The sequence below is a fragment of the Podarcis gaigeae genome, assembly GCF_964106915.1.
Source record: "Podarcis gaigeae genome assembly, chromosome: 2".
NCBI classification, from domain to species: domain Eukaryota; kingdom Metazoa; phylum Chordata; class Lepidosauria; order Squamata; family Lacertidae; genus Podarcis; species Podarcis gaigeae.
In genome coordinates this window covers 84,445,558-84,473,103 of record NC_139679.1, presented here as the reverse complement: position 1 = coordinate 84,473,103, position 27,546 = coordinate 84,445,558, and the positions used below count along the sequence as shown (strand labels likewise).

Here is a 27,546-nt window from a genome sequence, read left to right as displayed (position 1 = left end):
CCTCGTCTGGGAATACTTTGTCACAAAAGCTTTTGTTACAAACCTGCACCCTTTTCGAATTTCAAAGCAGTTCTCTAACTTCATCTTGGTATAAATTGTGATAGGTGCTTTTTAAAAAAATCAGCCTATGGCAGGTCTTCTTTCAAGGTGTCACCACAAAAGGAAACTATCACAAGAAACATCACAACAGCCATATGAATTAATTGGCTCTAAATCAGACCCTGGTCCCAAATGTATGCAAGGTTGTATACACACCCTTGTTACTCTGCCAGAATGATAGGTGCTGTGCATCTATTACACAAGAAGCAGTGCTACATGCTACAGGGAGAGGAAGGCTAGAAGCAAGTTCTAAATCTGAAAGAGTAATTATGGAGGGAAGTAATTATAGAGGGTTGTCTGATCCAATACTACAACAAATACCCATGCTAGGCAACATTGCAAAAACATTTCCACATGTCAGTTAGCAATAATATTCATGACAGCTTGTCAGTTTTTGATGGATGATAGAAGATTCCGTTTTTGAAGTAGAAAGTATCATTTACAATTCGGGATTTGCCATGGATTGGTGTCCTCATGTCCTTAACCATGTCTCCTGGAAAAATAAATGTGTAATTGTGCGTTAAAATTTGCATGCCTAAGATAACCTAAAGCAGAATGCCAGCTGCCACATGATGTGATTTTCAGATTCCCTTACAGAACAGTCACAATTTGTAAACTGATAAGCAAGGAGCAATATAAACCTGTCATCCATTTCCTGGATTTGGTGAAATCATCACCAGGCATTTAACTGACTGCCATACAAATCATCATGAGTTCACCACCTGTAGCTGTGATGACTACATCGCCTTCCCAGGGCTGCCCAGGTAGTTCCGCCTATGCTGTAGATAGATAGATAAACTTTACTCGCATTAGCCAACGGCCATAGCAACATAAAACAAGCAATATATACAATTAAAAAGACAACAATGGGTAAAAAGGGCAATCAAATGACCAAGATTATCTTCAAGTTGCCTGCATTTACAATTGGCTAAAGCCAACATGTGCTCTCAACTGAAGGAGAAAGCACTAAAAACCTGTATGGGTCTTTTGGAATGAGGCTGATAGATCTGAAGAGCTGCAGTGCTTTATAGCTCCCACTGAACAAAACTCTACTCCATAAAACAATAATGCACAAAACAGCAGCTTAGTTCCACTATTAATAAAAGATATAAATGCTTAGATCAGGCATAAGCAAACTCGGCCCTCCAGATGTTTTGGGACTACAACTCCCATCATCCCTGACCACTGGTTAGTCCCAGTGGTAGTCCCAAAACCTTTGGAGTGCAGAGTTTGCCTATGCCTGGCTTAGATGATGGCAAACTTTTCCCCTGTCTGTAATAGCAGCAGACTATGCAGAAATTCAGCAGGTGCGCCCTTGCCCATCATTTTATCTTAAAAGCTTCACCTGCCTAATTTCTACCATTCTGGGGGCAGGCAGGCAGTCATTTCCTGCAAGGAGCTTGAATGTGGCTTCCCCCTCCTTCCATTTTATCCTCACAACCATCCTATGAGGCAGGTTAGGCTGAGAGATGGTGCCTGACCAAAGGTTCATGACTGCATGGGAATTTGGACTCTGAAGTGGGGCCTGTAAAGGTGGCGTCATCCCAGGCAAACACCACCAGCTTGTGCTTCACTTTACTTAGTTCTTACTGTTTTGTATTTCTTCTTAACACTTACACTCAGAGCAAAGTCACCATGTAAGCAAATGAAACATTATTCAGACTCTGGCATACAGAACTAGATTGGCTTCTGTCACCGTGACTCACGGAATAATGCTTAGCTGGCAATTCAGTGGTTTGCTGGGGGCTTATGCAGAATGAAAAAGGAAGGCTGCTAAGTGGTAACAGATAGAAAGGCAGGCATAGGGCAACTAGAGCAAGCGGAAGGTACACTTTAGCTCCTGCACCGCAAAAATGCATTTCTGAACAAAGCTTAAAAGGCAGGGTGACCATGCGGCCTACTTTAGAAAGGACAGTCCTCTACTGAAGAACAGTCTGCTCCAAAAGAGACAGACGTCAATGGAGTTGTCAATCAACAATTGATACCTGGACTGCAGGCACACAGGCCACCTGGTCAGAGTCTTCCCATTTGACCTATACTAATTATTTTCAAATTTTCGAAACATATAAATTACCTTATGCAAAATACTGCGCTGATTTCTGGCCTCTTTTGAGGAGATACATTGGTTTTTGCCAATGTGTAAGTGGGCCACCATACTTAAAACTGGTCAGGAGCCGGCATATGTGCATAAGGAAAGACAGACAGCTGTCAGGGACACATCCTGTTAGTGCCCTGTGCCTTCCCAAATCTGCTAGAAATCAGGGGAAGTCCTACAACAAATTTAAGCATGTCATGGCGGGGGAGATTACATATGGACAACAGACAGCGCTACACTGCATTCCACCCTAATAATTTTCCCTCACAAAAACAATTAAAGCAGGGGAGGCAGAAGCAACTTGAAATATTTCGTCGTCACTGGTGAAGCATTCTCTTAAGCCTACTGCATGCCTCTCATGCTCTGGGATCCATGCAATAGCCATTACTGGTTCATTACTCTTACCTAAGCGCCAGCCATATTCCCACGATGACAGCACTGGGTAGCAGAATTTCTCCTCAGGGCTCTTCATCTTCCTCTGCTTGAGGTAGTGGTGCCTCCCTTTGCCTTCATGGGAGAAGCCCTGGTATAGCAGCTGAGTTGTCTGTGGTGTGGGAACCCTCATCTCAGGAAGAGGCTCCTGAAGGCTTGGGCCTTCCTCCTCCTTCTCCTCCTTCCCTGACAGCTGCCGCCTGTCCTCTTTTTGCACAGTAACTTCTTGAGACCGGAGGGAGCTTGCACTCTTCTCAGGAGGGCAGATGGCAGGCAAGAAACACTTCCTCTTGGCGACGCCATAGTCAGTCGCCCGCCTGGGGTATTTGTGCCCATATTTTGCCTTCCAGCTGACCCTGCAGGAGGCCTCCTTGTTAATAAGCTCCCTCCAGCCATCTTGCTCCCGCGTGGTCAGCAGGCCCCTCATGGCCCCAGAGAGATGGTAGAGTCTGTGTGGTGACCACCGTGTGCTCGGCAAATGTTACTTCCTGCCTCTGGTGTCCAAGGAAACATACACAAAAGGGCCAGTGAAGCTATTCTCAAATTACAGCCTCTGAACAGGGCCTGTGTGCGCTCTCGCTCTCCCTCTGACACACACACCTCCTGCAACTAGGTGACTACAAGGCATAAAGCTGCGTTGGAAGGGTTTGTTTTTGGTGAAATGTTGAAAACCTTAGGTGGGCTTCTTTGCAGCTACAATTGCCCGACAGGTGGAATTAGTTACCTTACAACCTAGTTAGGGCTTTGTAACTGCAGAGCTCGTAAATCAAACTGAAAATAAAGAATAACCTTGCCCTCCTCACCCTTCCCACTTGTGCTGACTACAGAGAATATTTACACCTGAGACACACACGAGTGTGTGCACATGTACACAAATAGTGATTTAACAAAAACACTTGGTTGGAAGTTAGCAGTCCATCTTGAATGCAAGTTGTGCACAAGCAAGCAGGAGATTTGCCAATCTTCATTTCCCCAAATTTAAGTTGCATTGGACTCAACCCAAAGAAAATCAAAGCCAAACTCAGCGGAAGCCACAAAAAGTTAGATTGGCTACCATTCCATGTGGTGCCTGTGATTTCTCTCTCTGAAACCACAAAACTGGCTGTGTGCCCTTGCTCAAAACCCACCCTGGGGTTTGGGTGCGTAATACAGCCCCAAAGCAGGCAAGTTTTGACTGGCTCTCTGTGTGTTACACAAAGAATTCAAACACCTTCTTAAAAGCCCCCTGCCTCACAGTGCAGTAGTCATAGTAATAGCTGAAAGGTAGCACAGTAGGGGGATAAATCTTTTTCAGAGAAATGTATATAGCACACAGCTACAGAGAGGAAATTAAAATGCATGCAAAGGTACTCCCTCTATCTTTCTTGTCCCATGGTCTTAATTTGAGCAGTTGCCCTTTAAAAGCAAAGCATCTTAAAATAACAGAATCAAAAGCATTTGTAGCTGAGAGATGGGTAAGGCAGCTGTATAGAGATGAACTCCATGCCAGCCATTTGGTTTCCTCCTCTAATGCTTTCATCGCAATGCAAGAACTACCACACCCATAAAGAAATGGGAAAGTTTTAGACCTCTGGAGTTAAGCCATAAATTATAAGATTCAAATGCCAGGCCTCCACCCAAGTTTCAAAGAGTACATAGTGAGTAAACTAATATAAAGAGGAGAGAGAATATTCTGAAGAAATTCATAACACTGAACTTTGAAACTGTGGTGTGTGCCTAGGAGTGGCATGGAAAACTGAAAGCTTTTGTATGTAGCTCTAGCTATTAACTGCCCACAGATGTGAGAATCTGACATCTATTAGAAAACATGGCACAGCCCTTTTAAGCTAGGGCCACAGTGGAAGAATATTAGCACCGAAAAAAGAACATTGCAAACAAAACAAAAACAGCAATCATTACTTCTGGTTCGATGGTAGCATTAGTTACAAAGACTGATAAATTCCACATACACTGTCCATCACCCATAGCTCAGAAGAAGGGTGCGTTCTATGCAAGCAGAAATCTTGGGTTCCATTCCTGGCATTTCTGGAGCAGGTTGGAAAAACTCCTGGCTAAAATGCTGATGAGCTGCTTCCGTGTCAACACAGCTCAGGCTTTTTCAACCTGCTGCCCTCCCAATGTTTTGTATTACCAGCTCCCACCATCCCAAACATTAGCCATGATAACGGGTGAATATGAGTTGGTAATCCAAAAAAACAGGAAGGCACTGGGTATGGGGAAAGCTGGCTATGGTCAACTGACAGCAGCTCTGAAAAAAGAAGCATTTTACATAATTTGCTACCTGGTCTTTATCTGGAGAAGCCAGGATTTGAACCTGGATTCCTCTGAATGCAAAGTGTCTACTCTACCACTGAACTACAACCCCTCCCCAAAATTCAGATCTCCAGAGTGCCTTTCAATGGCATGGCAAGAACCAAATGATTTTAGGGATTAGGGGTAGACTTCGGCAGAGCCATGCAAACAAGTAGGAGGCTTGAGAGCTAAATACCTGACCAAGCGCTAGCTTGTTTTCACAGCACAAGACCTAGAATATTTAGTGTAAAAATCTGTGTTAAAGACAGAGCATACCTAACTCAGCCACAGAGACAGTCTTAAGAGCTAGGGAGCCTGTGTGTTTAAAATCATGCGTGATGAACTAAAAACGACATCTGCTTTTACCATTGCCAATTATGGTCCATGTTCAAGATCTCCGTACTACTGTAAGGCACTTTGTTGCCCTATGCTATTTCGAGGTTTCAGTTCCCATTTAAAAAAAACAACAACACAAAACCACCAGCAGGAATGACATTTGATGCAGGTACAATACAAGTTAGTCCATTTAGACAGACATGAGTCATGGCAAAACAAAAAATAATACTTAAAGCCCACCTGAGTTTGTTTTTAACATGCACATTTTATTTCATGAAGCCAACATTCATGGTTTTTAATAAGTTATGGGATACAATATTACAATCTTGCAATTATTCCAGTTTATTCTGCTTTTCCTTATAGTTTACAATGTAGTGAGCATTTCACATTAAGGCACACAGCACAGTAAAAAAAGAAAAGAAAAAAGGATGTCTTGTTACTCTAGCTCCTCCTCCAAGAAGCTGTGCTCAGACTTAGTGCACTGATATACTACTACAAAAATAAAGCTGACCAAGTAGAAATCTTTCTCTAAACAGAGGGAACAAATTTCCATCAAGTCTCTTCTTCCATTAGGCACATTTAAAGCTCTTTGAGAAAGAGAAAATCTGCTAAAAGCCACAGGAGTTTTGTAGTAACCATTAGTTGCATACCTGGAATGTCTTTTGAAATCTGGAATGGCCATGTGCTCATTCCCTTATCCCAAAACAATGAAGGGGATAAACACTTTGTGCATGAACAGGCTCAATAAACTCGCACCATTAGCAGAAACATTCAGAGGTACACTTAATATTGTCTGATTGACTAGGCTAGTTTTCACATCATCATGATCAGGGATACGATGAGCAAGTCAGGAGCTACTTTTTGTTACTCAACTAAGAGCCTCGTATGCTGGAGATAAACGTCTTTCTAGCATAGCCAAGGTGTGAGCTGCACAGGCATGAATTTTACACTGAGTGCAGAAACAAGCAGGTAACTCTTAGGAGAAACTGAGTTCCTGCATGTTGCACCTACTGTGTGTCACACAACCGACCAAGCACCCAGCAAAACGCACCTGTGGCAGAATATCAGCTAATTTGGCATCCTGTCAATCACAACAATCATGGTTAAAGTAAGCTAGCATCGTAACTGTACACAGCAAAAGAGGCAAAGACTTCCAGGAACAGTTTGATACCCCTCGCAGTTTTTCATTTTCTGCTAATGTAAACAGCCAAGCTTTCTGTTATGGTGTTTTAGTGTTTAGCTGTAACGCTTGAGAGTTTTCAATGTTACTTTTTTAAAAAAAAAAATCAAGTATACAAAAGGCACAGTAAGTACCAGTTTTACCTCATTTTCTTTACAGAAGAACTTTAACTGGCAATAGCCAAAGTGATTTTCTACAGCTAAATTTAAAAAGTTTCCAGTCTAAAAAATGTCCATCAAAAGTCAGTAGTTTAAGCTACCCAATTATCAAACACAAATTCCAGTTTAACATGTAAATTCTAAAATCCACAAAAAGGATAGTGACCTTGTTACATGATTGCATATCGATCTGAAAGGTACATTGGTTTACATTTGTATAGGAGGGATGCTTAAGACAAATAGAACACTTTTAAAAAGTTGCAGAATTTAAGTTTGGGGTGCATTAAAAATGTGTTTTCTATACATGAAGGTATACTCTATTTCTCACAGGAATGCTCACAGTATTGAATTGTTCAGATTTCACTTGAACAGAGCTGAATGTTTTGAAACAATACGAACTTAGGGAACTGTAACGTGGAAGGGGCTTCCAGGAATGTGTTCTTCACCCCACTTCACGGCCAGAATATAGTCACCCTTCTCCTTGACGATGTACTTTACACCATACTGTTGGTTCCCAAGGTGTTTCACAGATACTTCTTCACAAGGAGTTGTAGGTCCATGGACACCAACTAACAACATATTTGAACCTAAGGCAGAATGAAGAGCGTTACTACCACACCCCAAATTCAAACAGCTCCAATCAAGCTTTACTAAATATTTTGACTAATCAGACTCAAAGTTAAGAGCCTTGCTAGATCAGGCCAAAGGCTCATTTAACCCAGTGCTCTGTTTTTGCCAAACAGGTGCCTATGGGAAGTTGAGATGCAGAATCTGAATTCACAGCACTTTCCCCATTTGAGAGTCCCTTACTTTGGTCCAGAGACATACTGCCTCCCACAGTGGAACACAGCCATTACGGTCAGTAGTCTTTAATAACATGCTACTCATGGAGGATAATGCTATTTGCAGGGCAAGCTATTTCTGCAGAGAAAGAGCACTGGGCAAAATTCATCAAGTAAACCTTGCTGACTCCTGTGCAAGACAAAGAATTCTAGTTCTTATCTTAGCAGTTCATCTTTAGATCTGGTTTTCCCAAACTTGCGTCTCCAGCTGTTTTTGGAACACAAATCCCATCATCCCTGACCTGCTAGCTAGGGAAGATGGGAGTTGTAGTCCAAAAACAGACGGGAGACCCAAGTTTGGGAAAGCCTGCTTTAGATGCTCTTAAATGCTTTGTAAAGCGGTGGGAGATCCAACATTCCACTGCCAATGGCAACTGAATACTTTTCTCTGGGGCGAAAGAGGCACTAAAGATTTAGTGGACACTTACAAGGTGGAGAAGCTCAGGTCTTTGGTCACTGGACCAGTAATAGAAACCCACATTTATTATTTTTTTTAAAAAAAGGAAGTTACCAGCTTTGCTGCAGTCGACAGAAAATGTGTTTTTCTGGCCCACGAAAGCTCTAGAGAGCCCTGCTCCCGTGGAGATCACTCTGCTTGCATCAGATGAAGATCTGGGAATGGCACTATAGCAGGTATCCGTTGTTGACCTGGTCACAGATTCCACCATGATGGAGGATGTTTCATTGGACACACCTGGGCTAACCAGCCGCTGGCCTACAAAGCAAGATAACCGGAGCACAGTTTAAACAGTGTGGCAGTACCCCTGCTGCTAAGTTCAAGAGCTCAATAGCTACCGTCAACTAGATGCCAGTCAAGTCAGGCACTGTGCCACCTTGGGAAAGTCCATCTCTCTGCACCCACCCTCCCGCTGAGAACACAACCAGATAGGTAATACTGGCTCAGAGTCTTACCTGTCACTTTTGCTTTGAAAGGGCTGCCCGCTATGTGATTGGGCCCTCCATATTTAATTCCAATTAAGTAGTTCCCTGGGGCCATAGGTGTGTACATTACATGGTAGCCTTCCAGAGCTTCTTGACAATCCATTTTCACCTTTGACGGCCCCTCAATTGTAACAGCAAGGGTTCCAGGGCCTGCTTTGGTGGTGTCTATAGTAAATGCCGACTGTAACCCTGGAAAGCAAAGGAGAAACAGGAAGCATGGGTTCCAAGACTAACCATTTGTCATGTCACGTCACACTTTCATGCAGCAATCTTGTTTGCCGAGTATATGTCATGGATACAGCCTCCCACCCCGCCACAATCTGCCATTGCAAATTCTAATTTTTTTAATAAATAAAAAAACCCAGACCACTTTCTCAAGAAATACCCAAAGTGAGTCACTACCACTAATCCATCAAAAAAGCAAATACTCCAAAAGATTTAGAAAAAACTTGTCCCACCTTCTAATAAAAGCAGACCTTTCTTTGATGCCTTGCGATCACAAATTTCACACTTTCCCATGCTGCTACTGCACAGGCAAGTGCAGGTACCCCCAACCTGCGGCCCTCCAGATGTTTTGGCCTACAACTCCCATGATTCCTAGCTAACAGGACCAGTGGTCAGGGATGATGGGAACTGTAGTCCAAAACATCTGGAGGGCCGAAGGTTGGGGATGTCCGGGCAAGTGTGTGAAGACAAGCAAAAAGCAAAACAAAACCTAGAACAATTGATGAATGCTTCTTCTAAGGTGGAATCTACACACATATAAAACGTTCTGAAAAGGCTTTCCTTTAAAGCGTTTTTTAAAATACATTGAATTTTCCATAAGGCTCACCACTGCCATCTAGTGTCACATTGTACAATGTTTTATTTGCAGCTGTATAGCTGAGTCCTAAGTGCAGCCAGACCATCAGTAAGTAATGTTTGGCTGTGTGGAATCCATTACAGCTTGATCAATAGCAAGGACCCAGCCCAAAATGTTAAGCATCAGCGCTGGCGAATGGGTATGTTACCGGTAATACTGACAACTCATCTGTCGAATTTCAGTTAATTTCTCCCTCCAAGGGCCTCGGGAGCACTACTCCCATGTGACCCACTGAAAACTACACAGGCCAGAGATTGAGAGCCTGTGCCCCCCCCCCAACTGATATTGTGGAACTCCCAACAACCCCAGCCAACATGACCAATGGACAGGAATGATGCGACTGTGTGATAAACTGCTAAACTGAATTGTTCAAATCAGTTCAGCATCCATTTCTGCATTTTCTTGCATATTAGCTTTTCCCTGTTTTAACTGAAATGAACCGAGACCACCACCCATTTCAGAACATATTGGTTGAGCCTATTAAAGGTATAGCCCAATTGTACACACCAGACAGAAGAGTGTTAGCTAGTGAGACAAAGGCAATCTCTGGGTCAAGACCATCCTATTTTTCAGAATTCTAACGCAGAAAGAGGAAACCACTCACCTGTTACGCCACTCTCAAGGCCTGGCCCATAGGCGGTGACAAGAGCTGGGCTATCTGCTTGACCTGGTTCCCCGACTCTAACTTTAAAAGGACTGCCTACCACATGGCTACCGTTGAACTTCACATCAATAGAATGAATGCCGTTTTCACGCGGGATGAACCGAACAGCGTATTTATCTGCAATACATATCATCATAAATTTAGGTTGAGAACTTGATGTTAAAAAGCAGAGCACACAGCATCTAAAACTATTTCTAGGACTGCCATGTCTGGGCCATGGGAAGGTGGCACATGGAACATGCCTGAGGAGAAGCAAAGCCTCTGGAATGCAATCCTCATGTGGAGAACATGCATAAGACTTGGAGCTGTCACTTTAAAATCTGTTCTTATTGCTTTAACCACCAGCGTGCTGCAAAATGGTTATCCACTTGCACTGGTAGAAAACTGCATTTCTTTATTATACAGCAAATATTATAATTATAGCACAATTGAGTATAGCTTGTTCTTTTTAATCAGTGACTAGTCTGAAAACTGTCTAGGAAACATAGAATACTAGAATGGTAAATCTGCATGGTTAAAAGTAGCTAGAAATGGCTATCAAAAATGTAAGGCCAATTTAAACAAATTGGCACCAGCATCAGATGAGACCCTGTTGGAATCTGCCTATAGGTATACCATGTATTTTCAAAAGTGAAGGAGGAGGGGAGAAAGAGTTAACGAAAATGTATAGGGCAGGATGGAAAGACAGGAGCCATTTCAGGTAGCTAGAAATATCTACAGCAGGCTTCCTCAACCTCAGCCCTCCAGATGTTTTTGGCCTACAACTCCCATGATCCCTAGCTAACAGGACCAGTGGTCAGGGTTGATGGGAATTGTAGTCTCAAAACATCTGGAGGGTTGAGGTTGAGGAAGGTACCTGCCCTATGTAGGATTATAACTTTTCCTTGGTCCACAATTTAGCTAAAAGTTGTGAAGCAATTTCTCTAATGTGCAGAAAGATGCATATGCAGCCATTCAACTGAGCTATTAGCACATGCAACCTCATGCACACCTCTGTTCACAGGAGGACTTCCTCTCTGCACAAATAAACAACAACTGGGGTTGTGGTAAAGTGCACGTGCCAATTAGCCTTAAAATGGGTTATGCGGAAGTATTTTGTTCAGTACTTCCTTTTTTCCTTTTACCACCAAGGAAGTAGTACTAAACTCCTTTGTGGAACACAGTCCTTTGCACAATAAGCATCCAATCACTGTTGAACATGTTTCTATACTGGCATGAACTGAAATGGCCACCACCTGTTTAAATCTTACAACCATTTTGACTGTTTACATGTTTAAAGCAGTTTTGAGTACCAAGTTTACGACACATCCTTACCTTGCTCCAGTTCAGAAACATGGCATTCTTCTACAGCTCCAATTGGGCTATGCACTTTAGCGTCAATCTTGCCCTTTGCCCCGTTAAGCCTTATAGCGAAGGATGCTGGCTGGTTAACCTTCAACCCAGACTCCTAACAACGCAATAGTAAGATCCTCACATACATATTGACATTTGGCTTGCAAGGAATATATAACAGTTCGGTCCTTTACTGTCTCCGAAATATAGCAGCAGCTTTGCATATTTTGTCTAACACAGAACCAATATTTGACACATGGTCGCCCTGTACCACATTTGCAAATGTAAAGTTATTGCATCACAGAAGTTATGGCCGTGGAAAAACGTTATCAGTCTCACTATTTACAAAAATGTGTCTGACAAGGACACAAGCACCCCTAACCCTGCTATATGTTATGCTCTTCTCAACTGAGTATTCTCATGTCTTAAAACTAGGAATATTTTTTATTTTTAACTTCCTAGTTCTGAGGGTTTCAGATACCACTAAGTGATGTGATCTTTTCTCCTGGTATGCCCCGCAGAGGACCTTAAGGTCCACAAATAACAACACTTTAGAGGTCCTGAGCTGCAAGGTGGTTAGATTTGTCTCAACTAGGGCCAGGGCATTTTCAGTACTGGCCCCGACTTGGTGGAACGCTCTGTCACAAGAGACTAGAGCCCTGCGGGACTTGACATCTTTCCGCAGGGACTGCAAGACAGAGCTGTTCCGCCTGGCCTTTGGTTTGGACTCAGTCTGACCCTTATGTGTCCCTCCCCTTATAGTTTTGATTTATGGGCTACTACTAAAATGAGGCAGCATTTAAAATGGTATTTTAACCCGTATTTTAATTAACTGTTTCCCCCCCCCATTATGTTTTATTGTAATTTTGATTGGTGTTAGCCCCCCTGATCCTGGTTCTGGCCAGGGAGGAGGGCAGGGTATAAATAAAATTATATTATTATTATTATTATTATTATTATTATTATTATTATTAACAACTAATTATATTCCTCAACAGCAGTACAATACATTCCCAAAGTGTGGGCTTGGTTGTCTACCCACACACTTTTTTCTGGTCTGACTATAAGTATGCAAGGTCATCATTTTGCTACAAATGTAGGATGCCAGCCCCAAAATCATCAAATGCATTAGCTTTAAAACAAAATGCTTGCGCTGCCCCAAAATCATTATGGTTGTCTGGGCTGAATTTGCTTTGCCATACTCCCAAAATCACTTGAAATCTCTGTTCCTAATTGTGTAGCTAACTCATTAATATGCTGCCAAAAACAAATTTCCATATTGCAACGACAATTAAGCCTGGAGCTTTCTGATTAAGCAAAGCATGTTTCACCCCATGCCAACAAATACGTTTTGGAGATTTCTGTTAACATGCCAGCAAAGGTGGAACCAAAAGTATATATCAATGCACACCTGCTCCCCAGTAGCGGTCACCACACATACAAAAAAACAGAGTCTCCTGGTGTTATGCATGTGTGATTCCCACCCCCAGCCACTGGAAAACTGAAGTTCCATCAGGGCGGGGGGGGGGGGTCGCTGGAATGCTGCGCTTTTGCTTTCAGTGCAGAGCTTACCTTAATTTCAACTTAACAGTTTTATCCTCAAGAGAGAAATAAACTGAAACAGGCAGCTAAAATACACCAAGGAAGTTTTTTATGGAGTGCCAAAAGACATCTTTTGTAAAAAGATTACTCCTCCCCCCCCCCCCCCAAAAAAAATATCAGTTTTATTTCCCTCTTCAGGGTTTAAGTCAGCTGACACCACACATTCTGTCAAGAGTCTTTAAATGAAACACAAGAAAAACATCAGTACCACAGCAGCTAATTATCGTCCTTGTAACTCCTTGTTTTAAGTTCAGCTCTGGCTAGAAAGTTACACCAAATGTCAGTCTATAAAACCATAGTTCTGAAAAGCAGTGCAATTTAACCAATACTGCTGCCTCAAGCTGCAGCAATTCTACACATCATGGGCTGGATAACGCTCAATCTGAAACTTCCAGGCTTCTTATTTTAGATTAAAGACAGTCACTTAAAAATATTGCTAGATGCACACCACGGAAAAAGTCAGGACTATGTACAAACTAAAGCAGCTAGAAGTCTGGAATCCACTCAGACTTTGGCTGCTGTTTAAGAATCATTTAAAGTACAAGCTTGTGGTTTTGCAACATCTGCACATGTGTGAATTACTGCTCTGTGCTCACCCCAGAGCCTCATTTGTTCAACCATGTGCATTCTGGGAGCATACGCCAAGCAGAAATGTTGCATCTTAGCCTAACTGCCTTGTCAGCATGCAATCATGCAAGCCAACTTACCCCACTTAGGATTGCTTCATTGCTGAACGCTGTCATACATAGACAAACCTTGTGAGAAAATTAACAGCAAGGTTTATAGAACCGCTTAGTGCCACTGTGCGGGGAGAATGGAGGCCATAGTTGTTCCTTAGCTGAATAGCACTAGGAAAGAGTCACCCCTTTTCAGATGCTGTTTCCTAACTTGGAAGGCCTACATGCTTGCCAAGGGATCTCCTCTGAAGAAGTGTAGCTAGTGAGCAAGTAATAATTTTAAGGAGCTTGAGCACAAGGATGGTATCAGCTTGTGGTAGGCTATGGGAGATGCTTCCTTATGTCTCACCTGAAGGCTCATAACAGTGAGCCTACGAGCATCATCGGAAGGAGCAATCACAGGAACCAGGTAAGGGCTTTCCGGAATATGCTCATCGTTGAATTTGATGGACACCTCGTAGTTACCTGGAAGAAATAAGAACTTTGCTAAGCAAGGAGGAATTGTTTTTGTGGTGTTTTGCTTCATTTCAACTTGCTAATGCTTAAGATATCCATACCAGGCTCTTGAGCAGTGTATGATACACCACACGATCCATCTTTATGGTCTTCAAAAGCAATTTCTGCCTTACTTGGTCCTTCTACTGCAATGGAAAGACCTCCAGCTCCAGCTTCCCTTGTCCAGATGCTGAACTCAGCTGTTAACAACGACAACAACAACCCAGGAATTAGAAGCAGGTAAGTGGCCCTCCAATCCCTTTGTGATATGGGGCTTTGCAACACAAGGTAGGGTCACTAGGCTTCCAGAAATGTGTTCTAGTGTTACAAGATGTAAGCACCCTTTTCCAAGATTACAGCCATTATCCCTTCTCACTGCAAGGCCCTTAGACCCATGCCCATGTATTCAGATGAAATTTAGTGAAGGTCTTACCTGGGATGCCTGCCTCTGCTCTTTCAAGTCCTGGACCGCCAGCTCTGACCTTATTGGCCCCTCCTTCACCAAGCGGCCCAACGGTGAACTGGAATGGACTGCCTGGCACATGCTGTCCTCTGTATTTCACATCCACATTATGGACCCCCATTTCTTGTGGTACAAAGCGGACACAGTACGTGTTTTTATCATGCTCTACTATTTCTGCATCTGTCATTCTCCCAGATGGGCTAGTGACCCGAGCTGACATGTCACCAATGTCGATTTCTAAAAAAAAAGGAACTGACCATTAATGGGGAGCAGGTAGATTTGGTATCTAAACATTGCCCAGTGCACGAGGGCAGAGCTCCCCAGTATTTCAGTTGTTTTGAAACCTTCCCCATAGGAAACCCAGTCACCAAGTTTAGTTGACTATACAACTCAGGTTCTTGGGATCTATTGGAAGTTCCAAAGTCAGCTGCTTTCAGATGTTTGAAATGCCCTCAAACATTACATGCAAAGTGGCCCTTGAGTGCACATTCGTCTATAGATCATACACTAAGACACTTTTACCTGGCAGACATTTGCTGGGAACCTGATGGAGCTCAACTTCCCAGAACTGCAACCAGCAAAACATAACTGACGGTTAAGTGAGTGCATACCAAGCACTCACCTGTGCATGCAGAGTGTCAGATATATATATATTAGGGACGAGCACATACTTATCAGTTCACCTCAAAAACCAAGAATCTTCACAAAACCAATTATTTTGTCACCCACCACCCTTGACAAGCAAGTCACAGTGTCTCCATTGACTGCAGAAAGCAGAGTTAAGAGAGCTTGCAGTTGATAATGAGAAATCAATACATTGCTCTTTGAGCCCCCACCACCCATTTTTGAAGCTACAGAATCTCTCAAACGAAAAGCGAATACTTCAAAAGATTTAAGCATATTAAGCGGCTCCCTTTTCTTGCAAAATATGGAATTGGGATAGAGCCTCAACTGCACTCATATGGAGTCACAGGCATTCAAGTGTGGGGGATGAGTTAAATTTGAGCCCACTCCCCCCTTTTTTCTGAATGTTTACTTGATCAATGTACACAGCAGGTGCACAATTCAGAAAGCAGTCTGCCTCTTTCTGAAGCACTTGACAAATGAATCAAGAATTGAATCACCCAACTTAAGTCCACTTCATCCCCCACACCAATAACTACTGGGAAGTAAAAAAAAAAAAAACCTTTTCCTGTTGATAGAAGAGGATGGAATTTGCAGACATAATAGACTCCCCCCACAACAGAGCAAATCAAATCTACCAAGTTACAGACAAATATGTCCAGGAGGGGTTGTGCTTAAGATTCTTTGAAGTTCTTGGAAAGGAAAAGAAAGGAAAAGTAAAGGAGGAAGGAAAGGAGGAAGGAAGCAAGGAAGCAAGGAAGAAACTAATTTTATTTGGGAACAGAGTTGGATTTAGTGCAGTGAACATCAACCATTCTAAGAACTGATAGGAATTGGAATTCAACAATATCTGGAGGGCCACAGGCTCCATTACTGACTCAGGGTTTGTGACAGGTCTTTGTAACAAATACTTTTGCTGCTTACTTGCCATGCATTGTGCCTTAAAGCAGATTTTATTGAAGTATGTAATGCAGTTATAGAACAACCTCAGTACTACAACGTACCCACTACCCCTAAGGAGCCAGGTATGTAATACATCTGTAGACCCCATAGAAGGAATGATTGGAAACACTGTTGTCTGGTGTTGGCTGGTTTTTTTGTGAAACTAGGACACCAAGGTTCTCTCAATTGAGTCTGGAAGTTTTCCTTCTGCTCAGCACACAGGAAAGTGGGAATGAACTGGTGTGAAACACGGGACAATCTCTCCAGACATATAGCCATTTGGAACCATGTAACTATGAGAAGGCAATAGGGGGAAAGAAAGGAACAGAAGACAGGAAGACCAAGATTGATTAGAGCAGCAGAGAAAGAGATAGAAACAGACGTCAGAATATGTATTAAACTGAAGCAGCATGCTGAATATATTCTGTATATTAGTGCATTCTATGAGCAAGATAGCATTTATTCTTTAACCAGACAATTATTTTATGTGTCTCCCCCAGTTAGATCCACATGATACAGTTCTCTATAGCAGCAACTGCGCTCCTACCCTTCCAAAAATATGGCTGAAGGTAACTCAAGCATCACAGTGACTCAAGTACAACCTTCTGAGATCATCCTAACACCCGTACTTCACACATAGCATGAATGCATGAATTCCCAGACAGAAATTTTGGGCATATTGTTCTTCAGTACTGCTGTGCTACAGTGAGTTAAGCCATGGTTTGGCTTAACATGTAGCCCAAACTCAAGCTCGTGGTTTGTTTCCTCTAGACAAACCATAAACTGTGAAACCAGGAAAAAACCTTGGTTAATAAAACAAATCTGGGTTCAGCCATGTGCTAAGTCAAATTGTGGCTTAGACTCAGGTAGACAGGCAACAGGAGGAAGGTCTAAGAGGCAAAAATAATGGTATCATTTTGAATAGCCTATGCATTCACCTTAAGTCCAGGTTTGGCTTAGCATTACATGTGAACCAGGTCACTTGTTATTAGAACTGAGTCAGTGGGTGATGTGCTAGAAAGCAAAATTTAAATGCCACTGTTGCTTCATGGGGCCTAGAAAGAAATGGGCGTGAGTCCTACCATACAAAGCCCCGATCTAAATAAGAATGCCTTCCCTGATCTCTAGAAGTATTTGGAAAACATTCCATTTTTAAATCGGATTGCAAAGAATGCCCAGAAGATTCAATTGGTTTATGGTTTCCAAAACAGTAAATGTATTAGTAGAACTAACTTACCTGGGATTTTTAAGTTAAGATCACACAAGCTTCCAACCGTGGCCACAGAAGGAGCCCGCCGAGTACGTGTAATGCTTTCCTTCACCCTTCCTTCACCACTTATTTTCACAGTAAATGGGCTCCCTGTAGTTAGTAGAGACAAAACAACACTGAGTTCCATCTATCAGTACAGGAAGCATAAAGACTTTCACAGGCAATAAAGTAACATATCGTCTACTAATAGTTATTTCCACTACCATCTTAGAATTCTTTCCCACTGAGGAAGGCTGGACTGCTGCATTTGTTAACTAAGCACATTAAGCATGAGACTTATCACCGATGACCATCAAGGAAGCCCCATCTTCCTACACAGATTAACTTGCTATTTACACACATTCAGCTTTACATGCTTTGCAAATTTTAAATAAATTAAAGGCGGGGCAGGTGTCCAGGAAAAAAACGGCTTTGGCAATCCCACCCACCTATGACCCCAATGTATTTTGACTATACGTGATTTTGGCTTTGCAAGCTACACCCTAGAACGCAACCCCCACGTATGTTGAGAGTCACCTGTACCAAACCAATATTCTAGTTTGAGTAGCAAAGAGATAAGTGTTACACTGCAGCAGGAGACAACCCCTCAAACAAAAGCATCTTCAAGGTGCGCAAGAAGTTTATTATCCTGCCTTCCAAAATTTAGCAGTCAAGCTTCTTCAGGCATTTTCAGAACATGAAGGCCCTGGTGGGAAGCCTAGATGGTGTCCTCTAGACTCTGCACTTATTACAAGAGGTCAGCGCTGATGGGGAAGTGGACCAGCAATGGCTCGCTTACGTAGGCTCCTTTTCTCTTACCTGGGATGTGCTCATCAGCAAACTTAGTAGATACTATGTAGACACCAGGTACAGTTGGAAAGTACGAAACTCTGCAAGTTCCATCCTCTAGATCTTCTGTCTGGATGTCTACTTTGCTAGGTCCTTCAACTGCCAGCGATATCCCACCATAACCTAGAAAAGAAAGCAGCTGGGATGAGTGCAAGCAGTTGTGAAGAGCTTCAATGAGCACCACCTAAATCTTGATGGACGGCTTTACGGACTGCAGTCATTGTATATTAACCATTCCAAGTGAGCCAGCTGTTTCAGCTCATGGTCACATATGGGATTTTGCTTGATATGCTGCTTGTGGTATAGACCTGTGAGTTTTAACCTATATAAATTAGCAGATTGACAGAGCATCCAAACCTGTTCTACATCATGGCAACCAAAATTTACAAGTCAGGCAATTTTGCTCTGCTCAGTAGCTGTGATGATCGGACAACTACGACTCAAAACAACAACAGCAGATCAACCACATCACAGGTGGGCAACCCACAGCCCACAGGCATCCCTTAGATACTCTCTGGCAGCCCAGGAATTCCAGTACTGACCTGCATCTCTTGTATCTACAATGAAGTCACACATTTCAAACGTGCGTCCTTCGACCAGGCCACGTCCAGAAACCCTTGCTCTGCTCGCATCACCAATCTCAGACTGGACCACCATAATGGACACCGGACTGTTGGGGACATGGCTCCCATTCTTCATAATACTGACCAGGTGCTCTCCCACCTCCCGTGGAATGAATGAGATACCTGCCAGACAGAGGTTAGCAGCAAGACAAATTTGTAACTTCACACTTTATCTTTCCCCCCCCCTCCCTCCACACACACTGTCAAATCACAATACAGAACTGGAAGATAGGTAAAGGTAAAGGGACCCCTGACCATTAGGTCCAGTCGTGACCCACTCTGGGGTTGCAGCGCTCATCTTGCTTTATTGGCCGAGGAAGCTGGCATACAGCTTCCGGGTCATGTGGCCAGCATGACTAAGCTGCTTCTGGCAAACCAGAGATGTTTATCTACAAAGCTGCTTCTGGCGAACCAGACCTATTTATCTACTTGATCTTTGACGTGCTTTCGAGCTGCTAGATTGGCAGGAGCAGGGACCAAGCAATGGGAGCTCACCCCGTCGCGGGGATTCAAACCGCCAACCTTCTGATCAGCAAGCCCTAGGCTCTGTGGTTTAACCCACAGTGCCACCCGCGTCCCTGGAAGATAGCTGGCATTAAATATTTGTGGCATCAAAATCCCACTCTAGTCACAAATTAAAAGTATTATTTGATTCCAATTGTGGCCCAGGTTCACAAGCTTTCCCAAGACCACCCTGCCAGAACCACAGAACCAATACAGCAGCCTCCCTAGAAGATGATTAAGACTTACCAATGTGGTTATTGGGTAGCCTTTTCAGAAGACAAGGTTCATCTCGGCCAGATGGGGCTTTAATACTGGCTGTCAAGAGGCTAAGATCAGTCTCATTAATGTCCAACAGGAAGTCAGCAGCAGAGCCCAGTTTAACTTGAGATTGCTTCCTATTGTCATCTTTAAAAAGGAAAATTTCCCATTAGGATTTTGGATTAAAACACTACTAGATATTAACATTACTGGATCTTAACATTCTGGTCAAACCATCCAAATGCTTTTCCACTTAAATTTACAAAGAAAGCATCAATGAGAATCAGAAGACATGTGTGCTGCTTACAAATGGAAATTTATGCTCCACGAAACCAGGATTCTAGTGGACAATAACTGGACAACACTTGACAGCTCAGAAGTTATTGCAGGGAACCTTTTGTTTCTGCAATTCATACTAAATTACTGGGCAAAAGCCAGCTAAACACAACATGACTTCACCACATGGTTAAAAACAAGTTGTCAGTTCTCCGTTTGCAGTCTACACAGAGTATGAGTGTTAAAGGCAAGTCTTTTCTTTATGTAAATTTATACTAAATGCAACCGATTGCAAACACAAAGCTTTTAGGCCCATCGTGGCTGTTTCAAGTGCTCCTCGTACCTGTGATTTTGGCAGTGAATGGGCTTCCTGGGATGTGTTTGTCATTGTATTTGACTAATATACTGTAGTTTCCTGGAAGAGTTGGCAAGTAAGTCACGGTGCAAGTGCCATCCTTGTTATCAATGCAACTGATCTCTGCCTTGGAGGGACCTTCAATTGCTAGGTCCAAGCCACCTGTCACGTTGGAGAAAAAAGTGACACAAGAATTCTCAAACTTACATTTTTCAAGACATGATCTGAAATAAAAATCAGTGAACTTCAATTAAGAACGAAGTTTCAGTTCCAGATGTGGGAGGCCCTGCTTGGATTGAGCATCATGGCTAGCCCTCTGAAGATTTCATTTGTCATATGCAAGTTGTCTTCAAAATGTTTTATTGGAAGTGAAAGCAAGCAACTTTGAATTAAGGGAATTAAGTCTGTCAAACTGACTGTAATCAGCTCTGAATTTCCTGCTGCAAACAAGGGGTTGGACTACAGGGGCAGTAAGACGCTGGGTCCCAAATCTATGGCTCTTTACAGGAACATCTACGTTTCTCCTAAAGGAGGGTTCAGTGTCCAGAATCGTATTTGGACTTGCAGGTACACATCCAAGCTCAGCCACAAAGCTCACTTCATGGCTTTGGGTAGCTCTCAGCCTAACCCATCATTAGGGCCACCATAATGTTAGATGAGACAGTTGTAATACATCATGTAATCTGCAAAATGCTTCAGAAGTACAATCTGTTAGTGATGCTATGTTGAATCATGCACTGGTATATTTATGGATCCCTAAAGTTACTGGGGAAATGAAGAAAATGATGAATTATTTCTATTCACCCTCTATGAAATCTGATTATAGCATCCGCCTCGGAATTTAAAATTTTGGGGCGTGCTTACATGGAAGTTAAATATTCCACCAAAAATCAAACAGGATTCATGTCAAGTAAATTCTTCAGAGACTATGGATTAGACCACTTACCCTCACCAGCATCTTCTGTGACTATGGTAAAGGTTGCTGGCTTGTTTGCTACACCATAGACAAGGCCAGGTCCATAGGCAGTTACATTTCCACTGTTGGGATAGTTCACATAGAACTGTAGAGGGCTCTCTGCAAAGGTTGAAAAACTATGCATAAACACACTTGAGATAGGATATTTAAATTATTTTAACATCTTTTTGTACATCTCTCCAAAGAGAACGAATATAAGTTTGTGTGTTTACTCAGCAATTTAATACGTCTTAAGCTTGCACACACAGAATTTATTTTCAGTTCTTCCCTATATTCCCTTCAGTATGACAGAGAATGCTACGCATTAAGACCTCTGTTATATAAGACCAAGATCTATCTACTCCAGCATCCATTTGCCACAGTGGCTAACCAGATGCTTATCTAGGAAACCCACAAGCAGGAGGACATGGGGGCAATCGCTCTCTTGTGCTGCAGTTGTCCAGCCATTCATATATGGAGGCATGATGCCTCTGATGCTGGAGAGCCTTGCAAGAAATTAAATGCAAGATCCACTGTCAATCATGAGCATTTAGGAAAGTTTTCAAGCATCCTGCTCAGTTCCAGTAACTTCATCCTCCTCTGATTTCAGTGTTTCACTGGTTTCCATTTAGGTTTCACATTTATTCACCGCCCCAAAGTGTACTAGAGCACTCTAGAAAGCCTGCTACTGCAAATAATGAACATATGCAGCACCCAACCATCAAATTCTCCCACAGAACTTTGCCTTACACCTCCCAGTTTATACATCCACACAGCAGGAACTCCAACCATCCCATGCAGTTGCTTTCTACCAGCAAGAAAAGAGCATGTCCTCAGTCATGCTCATATAAAGGGTCCTATTCCTTACAAATTTATCAACTGGTTGCTGCCAGTGAAGTTTGAGTTTGCCAGAGATTCACTAAACCAGTCATCACGGTGCACATAAAAAAGCCAATGCTATTTTTTTTATAATAAAAAAAGTCCAGATTTATGCAGAAACTGTTCTTGTGGCTGGGACTTAACTGGCGCTTCTATTTCTAGCTCTGCCACAGGCTTCAAAGCTGAAATAGCTGAACGTGTCCCTGTCCCCAAAAGCTATGAGCCGGCTCCAGTTTGTCTGGATGTGCCCCAGTTCAAGGGACAAAAAGCCCCTTTTGACATGGGCAGAAACCTGCAATGCCACTTCCAAGAGTAGACAGGGAACTGTACACACAGGTAGTATGGAACAGGACATCCACCTCTTTCTATTTATTTAGAAAGCTGCTTAGTCACAAAACTCTAAGTGATGTAATAAACATTATTTGAGCAGCAGCACTACAGGTGCGGAAAGGAACCGAGTGTGACCCCCGAAGCACCAGCATGCCAAAGAGGAAAAATATCCATGCAGAATTCTTGGTTGTATCAATCCCAGTAAGCCAGGAGAATATGTATGCAAAAGCTGAACTACCAGGGATTTGTCCATTTTCCCAGATAAAATTAATTGAAAATTCTTGCCAAGTAGTAAACCTTAAGCTAGCTAATAGTGTTGGCTTAAGAGAGGAGGCTGGGGAGGAGGGAAGGCCAGATGGATTATATTCAGCTTTCATTTTTACAACTTCTCAATGAAGACGATGCATGTGAGTCAGCCAGCAAAAGTGGCGCAGGCAGTCAAAACTGGCAACGTAAGTACTTCACTAGGAAATTGGGCTGAGCTCTTTATAGCTTGATCCTTTCCACAGATTATAGTTTAAGCAAAGGAGGCCTAATATTTTACACATGCATTTCAAAACTTTTTCTCTATTCTAGTTGTAGTACCTCTTCACTAAAATAAGTTAATTATAAGTTCCAAGCTAACTGCAAAAGTATGGCCACAAAACTCTGTCCACAAAAGCCAAATCTGTTTTAAGTCTGGCACAAGCTGTAAACCCACTAAGAACTCCTCCTGCCTTCACTCAGCTACCCACCACCATCACCATATGAGGCATGCAATACAACCCTAGACCAAGGCAATGCATAGGACTGAAGTAGGACAATTGAAGAAAAGGTGTGAATAACGTAGTGCTGATTTGAGATCACTGGCACTCACCTGGAATATGACTGCCCATGTATTTGATATGCATTTCATGCAATCCAACCTCAACAGGGGCATAGCTGACGGTTACAGTGCCATCCTTGTTATCAACAATATCTGCTGGTGCAGTCTTCCCTGAGGGCATGTGAACTTCCCCTGAAAACACAAAGCTCAAACTAAATTCAAACTGCACAATACTTCAAAAAGCAAAGCCATGTGTTTTAGTGTTTTCACACTCAAATCCGCATGGTATTGGGGCCCTCCCATTCACTCATTCTCCTGCATTGAAGCTTGGAGATCCATTTATTCTTCTGATAACAACCAGAGTATAACACTCTAATATTTTTTTAACACAAGTCGTGTCCTTGAAGGTTGGCTTAGACAGACAAAATCCATAAAGCCATCAAAGTCTGGTGGCATCTACAACTCTCTATAGAGTTTGCCATGGCCTGCCAAAGCTGACTGTTTTCAAGCTCAGGACTGCAATACCTCAAGGACAGCCTTTCCCCATATGAACCTACCTGGACCTTGCAATCATGATCAAAGGCCCTCCTCTGTGTGTCTCCTCTATAAGAGATCTGGAGGGCGGCAACATGAGAAAGGTCTTTTCTGCAGTGGCTTCCCACTTGTCGAATGCTCTCCCCAGGGAGGTTCGCCTGGCACCTTCATTGTAACACCTTTAGGCACCAGGCAAAAATGTTCCTCTTCAACCAGACCTTTGGCTAATTAAACAATCTATGGCCTTTTTAACTGTGTGGGGTGGGATATTATTTTCAGGCGCTTTGGTTTTGGGATTTTGTGCAAGGCTTTTTCTTGTTTTGTTGTGAACAGCCCTGAGATCTACGGGTGAAGGGTGGTATACAGATTCAATAAATAACAATAATGATAATTGTTATGGTATGTATTTTTGTGTTTTTATATTGTGAACCGCTCCATGATCCTCGGATGAAGGGCAATACAGAAATTCAATAAATAAGAAGAAGAAATAATAATTGAAGGCCCCAATGAAGAGCTGTTGCTCTGGATGATGCTTAAGAGCAGATTAAATAGACTTGCGCAGTGGGTAACAAGGACAGGACAATCATGGCTACTCTAGGAGAGCTTCATTTTTATCTCCTCCCAGCTCTGCTAAGGCCAAACAATAGCACAATCTTTTTGAAAGATTATCTTGCAGGGTGAAATCTATGCTTCTATTACAATGTATTACAAAGCTAAACTACTGAGCTATGCAAGGGGCACCCAAAAGACAGGTGGGGGCAAGGCATTTTCCTTGACATTAACTATGGGATGGAGACTCTGTGGCTCTCCAGATGTTGCCTCTAACCCACATCAGCCCCAACCAGCAGTCAGGGACTGTGGAAGTTAAGAGCCCAACATCTGGCGGGCCACAGGGTCCTCACCACTGCTTTAAAGAGAGTGATCAACTGTGTGCTGAAAGCTTGTTTACCAGTTATTTCTCCTTTTCTTACTGCGAAAGGAATGACCATATCAAAGGGCTTAAACCCAAGACCATTCATGTCACCATCAGGAACATAAGCTTCTTCCGTGACCTATTGTGGAGAAAAAGTTATTGTCATTTTAGGAGTTCTAGCACAAAACAGTTTGCTTAGCTATTTTTGACCAGTCCAGACAGTTGCATCCAGAATGAAGACACCACTCAACTGCAGACTGTTGACCACCACACAAAGCTTTGCTCCCATTCATTGTTTTACATGAAAAACATTCAGAAGAGAGTTTTAAAAACATACAAAATGGAAGAGTAAAAGATGCAAGGATAGCTCCGTCCAAAGGAACACTGAAGCTGGCTATGGTCTGGAAGAAAGTTGTGGTTTTTTTAAAGCAGAAGAGAAACCAAAACATAAAGCCAGAGCAACATGGTCAGTGACAATACTCTAGGAAGAAGCCGTTCACCATCTGAAGTCAAGAAGAAAATAGCTCCCTAAGGACAAAGTACCACAGATGCACCGTTTAAAATGATTGTGATGTTAAGAGTTGTTAAATATATATGAAGGAAGGTTCTGAATCAAACCCAAGTTGCCCCAAAGTTGCTTTTTGATCACCAGTAAGATATGACAAGAAAGCAAGCTTAAACAGACCCAAGAGGCAGGATGTCAACTCTTGCATGGAACACAGAAGACAGTGTAAAAAAACAAAACTAGGTACCCAGGGATGGAATCCAGGGGGACATGCTGCATTTAGTGGCTCCTGAGACAACACTGCAACTTCATCTGCATCTGTAGCCTAGTTAGTGGCAAAAGGCAAGGTATAGTTTTAAAAACCCTCTTCATTCATAGAGCTTATAAAAAACATCGCAACTTAGAGGTACATATGCATAGGGTTCTCTGACACGCACAGCGTGGGAGAGGTGAAAGCAGCTACACCAGAAGCAGAACTCAAGGGTTGCGTGGCACTTCCAAGCTAGCCACCTTCTCTCTCTTCCACATTAAACAAGAATGTGCCCCAAAGCCCTTTGTGACGGAACTCCATTCTTGCGCACGCACTCTGCGTTGGGCTGACTTCTTGCTCACAGTTCCCAACTAGCTGGGACCACAATGGCGAAGAGCCCTGAACAAGGGGAAAGTGGTACAACAGCAGATCTGAAGAATGGCATCCGACACTAGGGTTTTTGTGCGGTAGTATTTCTCATAGCCGAAAAAACACTGCTTTGTCCACAAGAACCACATAGGCAAAACAGCTCACTCCAAATGCTAATTTAGGCTGCAATCCTAGCGCCACTTACCTGTGCGTTTGTCCTACTGAACTCAACAGAACTTTCTTCTCATTACTCTTGATAAGGATTGGACTAACAGGCTGCAAACGACTGCGTCAAACTTCATGTGACTTATTAAAGCTAACATGCTCACTACTTATCAGTCTACTCTTAAGTTCACGCAAAGGGTTTCAAAACCAAAAGCCAGGTATCTTACCATGACGGTGAAGGGGCTGTTTGGAATGTCCACGCCACCGAAGCGGACATGAATTACATAGGTTCCTGGTTTAGCAGCTGTGTAATAGATGTCGTATGTTCCATCCTCGTTTTCAATGACCTCTGCTTCGACTTCTGTACCCTCTGGTGTCAGGACAGTGCACGTCACTTTGCCCTTGCCTGCAGATTTAGCATCAACCACAAAGCCAACTTCCTCTCCTGACTTCACTGTGTCTGCAATGCCAGGACCTAGGAGATAAATGGTATGGTGAGCATCAGAGCAGATTCTCATATCTTCTGCCAAGAAAGTTCTGTGCAGTTTCCTTTTGGACACCTGCATTATGAAACACACAGCAAGTTAATCCAAACTTCTGCAGACAAGCAAGCCTAAACCAGGCTTTTGTCATGAAACCTTTGCAAACCACCCCAGCTGTAGTGCAAGGTCCCCTGGGTGCATGTGGAGGTGGATTAGTGGGGAAGAGATTCATTTGCACCTCCAGATCCATTTCTCCTTTATCTGGCACTTGTAACACATCAAAAGCATTTTTCACACAAGACAGCAATGTTTTACAGATGAGAATTTTTATCAGGGTACCACAGCATACATTGATAAGGAGAGGTCTGTAAGTTTGTGAACACTAAAGTAGTGTGGCTTAACTTAAAGGAGCCCTGCATGACTTGCCATCTGCATGAGCAACACAAAGCTTTATTCATGCAGAAAGCATGATCCTTGTGTCAGCTTTCAAACGACAGGTTGCTGGTTGCAGGGGAGTGTGAAAAGAAGTAGGTGGTTATTGCAGCAGAGACAGCTGCTCTTTCCCTTGAAGCCCACTGTGTCCCCTTAATGCCTTTAAACAACCAGAAGATGTCACGACATACACCCTACCAGAAACGGACCGCTGTGGATCAAGGCAACAATGCAGTCACTCCTTTGGTGCAAACATGGTCTTTCCCTGCAGTCAACCCTAGGCTCTAGCATTAGAGCTTTGCTTCAGGCTGTAATGGATGCTTTCCGAAGAGACTGGCATGCTTACTAACACTTCCACATTCTTTGTGCTTGAAAGATGCCTATTGGGGGCCCACGGTTGGCATCTGGCCACAGGCTCCACTTTGAACTAGTTCTGCAGCAGACTTTTGGGCTCAACTTATTCTTGCATCAAGCTGCAATCACCAAGGGGGATTCACTGTGCATGGTGAAGGGGCGCAGCATCTGCTTTGCATGCAGAAGGGCTCAGGTTCAATCCCTGGCATCTCCAGGTAGGGCTGAGAAGGCCCTTTACATGAAACCACTGCTAGCCAGTGTAAGGCAAAACTAAGCTGGATGAACCAAAAGTCAGACCTAGTGCAAAGCATTTTGTTTGTTTAAAGGCTGTACATCAAAATGCTATCTTGGAAAATGCAGATTTTAAAAGTTACTGTTTAAGTATATGTGCTGATCATATAGGGCAGGTAGCCCATTTCACG

General features: G+C 42.9%; 2 protein-coding genes across 6 annotated transcripts in view; both read right to left on the bottom strand.

Annotated features, from left to right (window-relative positions):
• Positions 1 to 3,333, bottom strand: LOC310839036 (protein SPMIP1). Its single transcript, XM_083727222.1, has 2 exons — positions 2,600 to 3,333; positions 1 to 592 (listed from the first exon to the last, which is right to left on the bottom strand). The coding sequence occupies exons 1-2, from the start codon at positions 3,051 to 3,053 to the stop codon at positions 474 to 476; spliced, it is 573 nt and encodes a 190-aa protein (XP_083583348.1). The 5' UTR covers positions 3,054 to 3,333; the 3' UTR covers positions 1 to 473.
• A 2,166-nt stretch (positions 3,334 to 5,499) lies between these two features.
• Positions 5,500 to 27,546, bottom strand: part of FLNB (filamin B) — an 86,523-nt gene continuing 64,476 nt past the window's right edge. For 2 of the 5 annotated variants that reach the window (XM_083727106.1, XM_083727107.1), the window contains 18 exons: positions 26,084 to 26,331; positions 25,320 to 25,397; positions 24,604 to 24,706; positions 23,172 to 23,312; positions 21,098 to 21,226; positions 20,140 to 20,313; positions 19,509 to 19,667; positions 18,678 to 18,881; positions 18,106 to 18,258; positions 17,275 to 17,397; positions 14,442 to 14,708; positions 14,071 to 14,208; positions 13,863 to 13,978; positions 11,217 to 11,349; positions 9,843 to 10,019; positions 8,347 to 8,565; positions 7,946 to 8,149; positions 5,500 to 7,179 (listed from right to left, as the gene is read on the bottom strand). In XM_083727106.1, coding sequence (XP_083583232.1) covers positions 6,992 to 7,179; positions 7,946 to 8,149; positions 8,347 to 8,565; positions 9,843 to 10,019; positions 11,217 to 11,349; positions 13,863 to 13,978; positions 14,071 to 14,208; positions 14,442 to 14,708; positions 17,275 to 17,397; positions 18,106 to 18,258; positions 18,678 to 18,881; positions 19,509 to 19,667; positions 20,140 to 20,313; positions 21,098 to 21,226; positions 23,172 to 23,312; positions 24,604 to 24,706; positions 25,320 to 25,397; positions 26,084 to 26,331 — 2,954 coding nt within the window. In that variant the 3' untranslated portion in view covers positions 5,500 to 6,991. Of the gene's footprint in view, positions 7,180 to 7,945; positions 8,150 to 8,346; positions 8,566 to 9,842; positions 10,020 to 11,216; positions 11,350 to 13,862; positions 13,979 to 14,070; positions 14,209 to 14,441; positions 14,709 to 15,888; positions 16,331 to 17,274; positions 17,398 to 18,105; positions 18,259 to 18,677; positions 18,882 to 19,508; positions 19,668 to 20,139; positions 20,314 to 21,097; positions 21,227 to 23,171; positions 23,313 to 24,603; positions 24,707 to 25,319; positions 25,398 to 26,083; positions 26,332 to 27,546 lie in introns of those variants that run through there. The other 3 variants (XM_083727109.1, XM_083727108.1, XM_083727110.1) reach the window with 2 other exon arrangements.